At 43.0% G+C, this 3,259-nt stretch overlaps 1 protein-coding gene across 7 annotated transcripts in view; it reads left to right on the top strand.

Annotated features, from left to right (window-relative positions):
* Positions 1-2,426, top strand: part of LOC139376708 (trinucleotide repeat-containing gene 6B protein-like) — a 37,610-nt gene extending 35,184 nt beyond the window's left edge. For all 7 annotated transcript variants that reach the window (XM_071119575.1, XM_071119576.1, XM_071119577.1 and 4 more), the window contains one exon: positions 1-2,426. This exon is cut by the window's left edge and continues 520 nt beyond it. In XM_071119575.1, coding sequence (XP_070975676.1) covers positions 1-42 — 42 coding nt within the window. In that variant the 3' untranslated portion in view covers positions 43-2,426.
* Positions 2,427-3,259: the final 833 nt, after the last annotated feature.

The raw sequence follows: 3,259 nt of genomic DNA on the forward strand, positions 1-3,259 counted from the left end.
CTGCCTGGAGACCTGCTAGGAGGAGGGGCTGATTCTATCTGAATGACCACACCTAATACATGAACGCATACATTACGAAAAAACATGCACTTACACAAGTTCTACCACACACACCCAGTGGCCAGTATATTAGGTACATTCATCTAGTACCGGGTCAAACCCCCCTTTGCCTCCAGAATTCTTCGGGGCATGGAAACGTTGCTCAATTGGTATCTAGGGACCTAACGCGTGCCAGGAAAACATTCCCCCACCATTACACCACCAGCCTGTACTGTTGACACCAGGCAGGATGGGGCCATGGACTCATGCTGCTTACACCAGATCCTGACTGCCCTCAGCATGACACAACAGGAACCAGGATTCGTTGGACCAGGCGATTGTCCAGTGTTGGTGACCGTGTGTCCACTGGAGCCGCTTCTTCTTGTTTTTAGCTGATAGGAGTGGAACCCAGTGTGGTAGTCTGATGCAATAGCCCATCAGTGACAAGGACCAACGAGTTGTGTGTTCCGAGATGCCGTTCTGCACACCAGTGTTGTACTGCTCCATTATTTCCCTGTTTATGGCCCGCCTGTTAGCTTGCACTTCTCTTGCCATTCTCCTTCGACCTCTCATCAATGAGCTGTTTTCACCCACAGGACTGCTGCTGACTGGATGTTTTTAGTTTGTCGCTCCATTCTCACTAAACCCTAGACAGTGTTGTGCGTGAAAAGTACAGGAGGCTTCTGAGATACTGGAACCGGTACGCCTAGCACCGACAATCAGGTCTAAGGTCACTTGTTTTTCCCATTCTAGCGTTCAATCGAACAGTAACTGGAATGCCTTGATGCCTGTCTGCCGGCTATATATATAGCCAGCCACGGCCACGTGACTTACTGTCTGTAGGAGCGAGCCCTTTTCGGGAACGAGCTGGTGTAACTTATAAACTGGCCACTGAGTGTGCATATACGTTAACACACCGATGAAATGAGTTCATACTACACTGGTCACAAACATGCAGGTCCACTGATGCTAACTGTCACACATTATGTCACGAATAGACGGTGACATGCCAACACTACCCGCACACAAAATCTCACACACACACACACATACATTCGCACACCTTTTACCTTTAAATGAAGACTTCAACAGCAAGACTTGAACAGACAGAGGTGGAATCTGTTGGACTGACAGACTCACCTGGATGACTCCTCTTTCTACACCCATGTAATAGAAAACAGAACTCACACTGAGCATACTGAGCCCCTATCACTCAGGCATGCCCTGTAGAGGAACTAACCTTGTGACAACACATGGAGGTCTTCCTATGTGATGTGTAACAACTTATTACAACAACTCTGTACTACACAAACCTACAGGACGTTACAGCGCCGGGCCAGTTGGGCTTACAGTACCTACCTGACCCAACCCGTTCTGACATTCGGAATCACCTTCTCTCTATTTCTCACCAGTTACACACTGCTCTGATGTTTAACAAGCAAAAATGTATCTTCTTGTATGTCATTTTTTTTCCTGTTTGTAAAAAAAAAATGTGGAAAAGTGGAAAAATCCAAGATGTCTTTTTCTTTTTGTTTTTCCTTCAAAATGCTGACCTCGTTCTATATTTTTTCTTACTCAATCAAGTTGGTTATTATGTCATGATGATCACTTATTACTAGCTGTACAATGTTCCCTCCTGCCTGCCTGTGTGAATGTGCTAGGCGTGACGGTATGTTGATGATGATATTGTGAGGCTGTGGGCGCGGTCCACAGCTAAGGAGAAGCGATGCAACAACCAACGGTTGCGTGCCATGTCATCGACTGACAAATTGCTATAACCAATGATGTGGTTAGCGGATACAACGCCTGAATAGGTATTTTAAGTAAGGTCTGTCTGTCTTCAGCAACGTCTAAGCATAGGAACGCGCCCTGTGTTTGTCGTTGCCGTGGTGAATGTGTTTTTGTCAAAGAGATTCATTCATGATTAACAAGTGGATTCATGATTAACAAGCGAGTGATTGTGAGATAGTGTGTGTGTCTGCAAACACTTGGTAGGCGGACATTTTTTACATCAGGTGTTCCGTGTGTATGTACTTGATGCAGGTGTGTGTGTGGAAAGTTCAAGAACATAGGCACTAATGCATATTTCTCTTAAGTTGTGGTTTTAGCAGAAATATAAATTTTTTGTCTGAATTGCAGTAATATTTTTTTTAAAGAAGCAAACAACTGAAGGCAATTATATTAAGATGCCAAAACCTACCATACCAAGCTGAGCTGGAGCGGTGTTTTGCAAACACGTTAAAGTTACCAATTGTTTTATTTTTTTGTTGTGTATCAATTTAAATTAAGGCGGGCTTTATCACTCCTGTTCAGGTTCTTTTTGTTTGTTTTCAGATTTGACAAAGGAGATAATTAATTTAAGCAAACACAATAAAGGTTGAATTCAACTCTTCGGGTGTCATTGTGTTACATTTTAAAACCACACCGCTACCTCAGTGAGTCTGACACACACCCCTCATCTTCACAACTTTTTTTCAGTGACTTGCCCATGATAATTGACCATCCAATGTTATACCTAGGAGTTGAGCTTCCTCAACTTGCTCAATGTTCACACCCTTTATGTACAACTCCAGTTGACGTTTAGGTCTTTAGAGAATGTTTTGAACCAAATACAATGCTATTAGTTTTAGATGTATTTAAGACCCATTTATTCATCACCCATTCTGATGATGACTGTAACTCCTTATTTAGAATTTAAGGGATATCACTGGCTTTGGATGCTGACATGGAGAGTGTGGAATCATCTGCATACATTGTAATTTTAGCTTTGTAAGACCAGTGGCAAATCATTAGTAAAATATAGAGGAGTAGGCCCAGGACAACTGCCCTGAGGGACAACGCACTGTACATATCTGATGTTAGAGAAGATTCCATTGGAGAACACTGGGTTCTGTTGGATAAATAACTCTCCAACCAGTTCTCACAGTTAATTGGCATGAATAATTTTACAAATCATTCCAGTGTTGTGCGTGAAAAGTACGGTGAAATAGTATGGTCACTACAGCCAATGGGAACTTTGCTTTGGAGCAAAGCTCTGCAGCATTAGTGAAGATATGATCAATACAAGCGGATGTCACAGATCCAACACTATTGGTTTACACTAGTTGGTTGAGTGATAACCTGGGTCATATTACAGGCATCAGTCACAGTTAGAGGCTTCCTCTTGAGAGGACAGCTATTTGCTAACCAGTCAATGTTCAGGTCACCCAGAAAATAGACC

The sequence above is a fragment of the Oncorhynchus clarkii genome, chromosome 20 (assembly GCF_045791955.1).
Source record: "Oncorhynchus clarkii lewisi isolate Uvic-CL-2024 chromosome 20, UVic_Ocla_1.0, whole genome shotgun sequence".
Taxonomy (NCBI): Eukaryota; Metazoa; Chordata; class Actinopteri; order Salmoniformes; family Salmonidae; genus Oncorhynchus; species Oncorhynchus clarkii.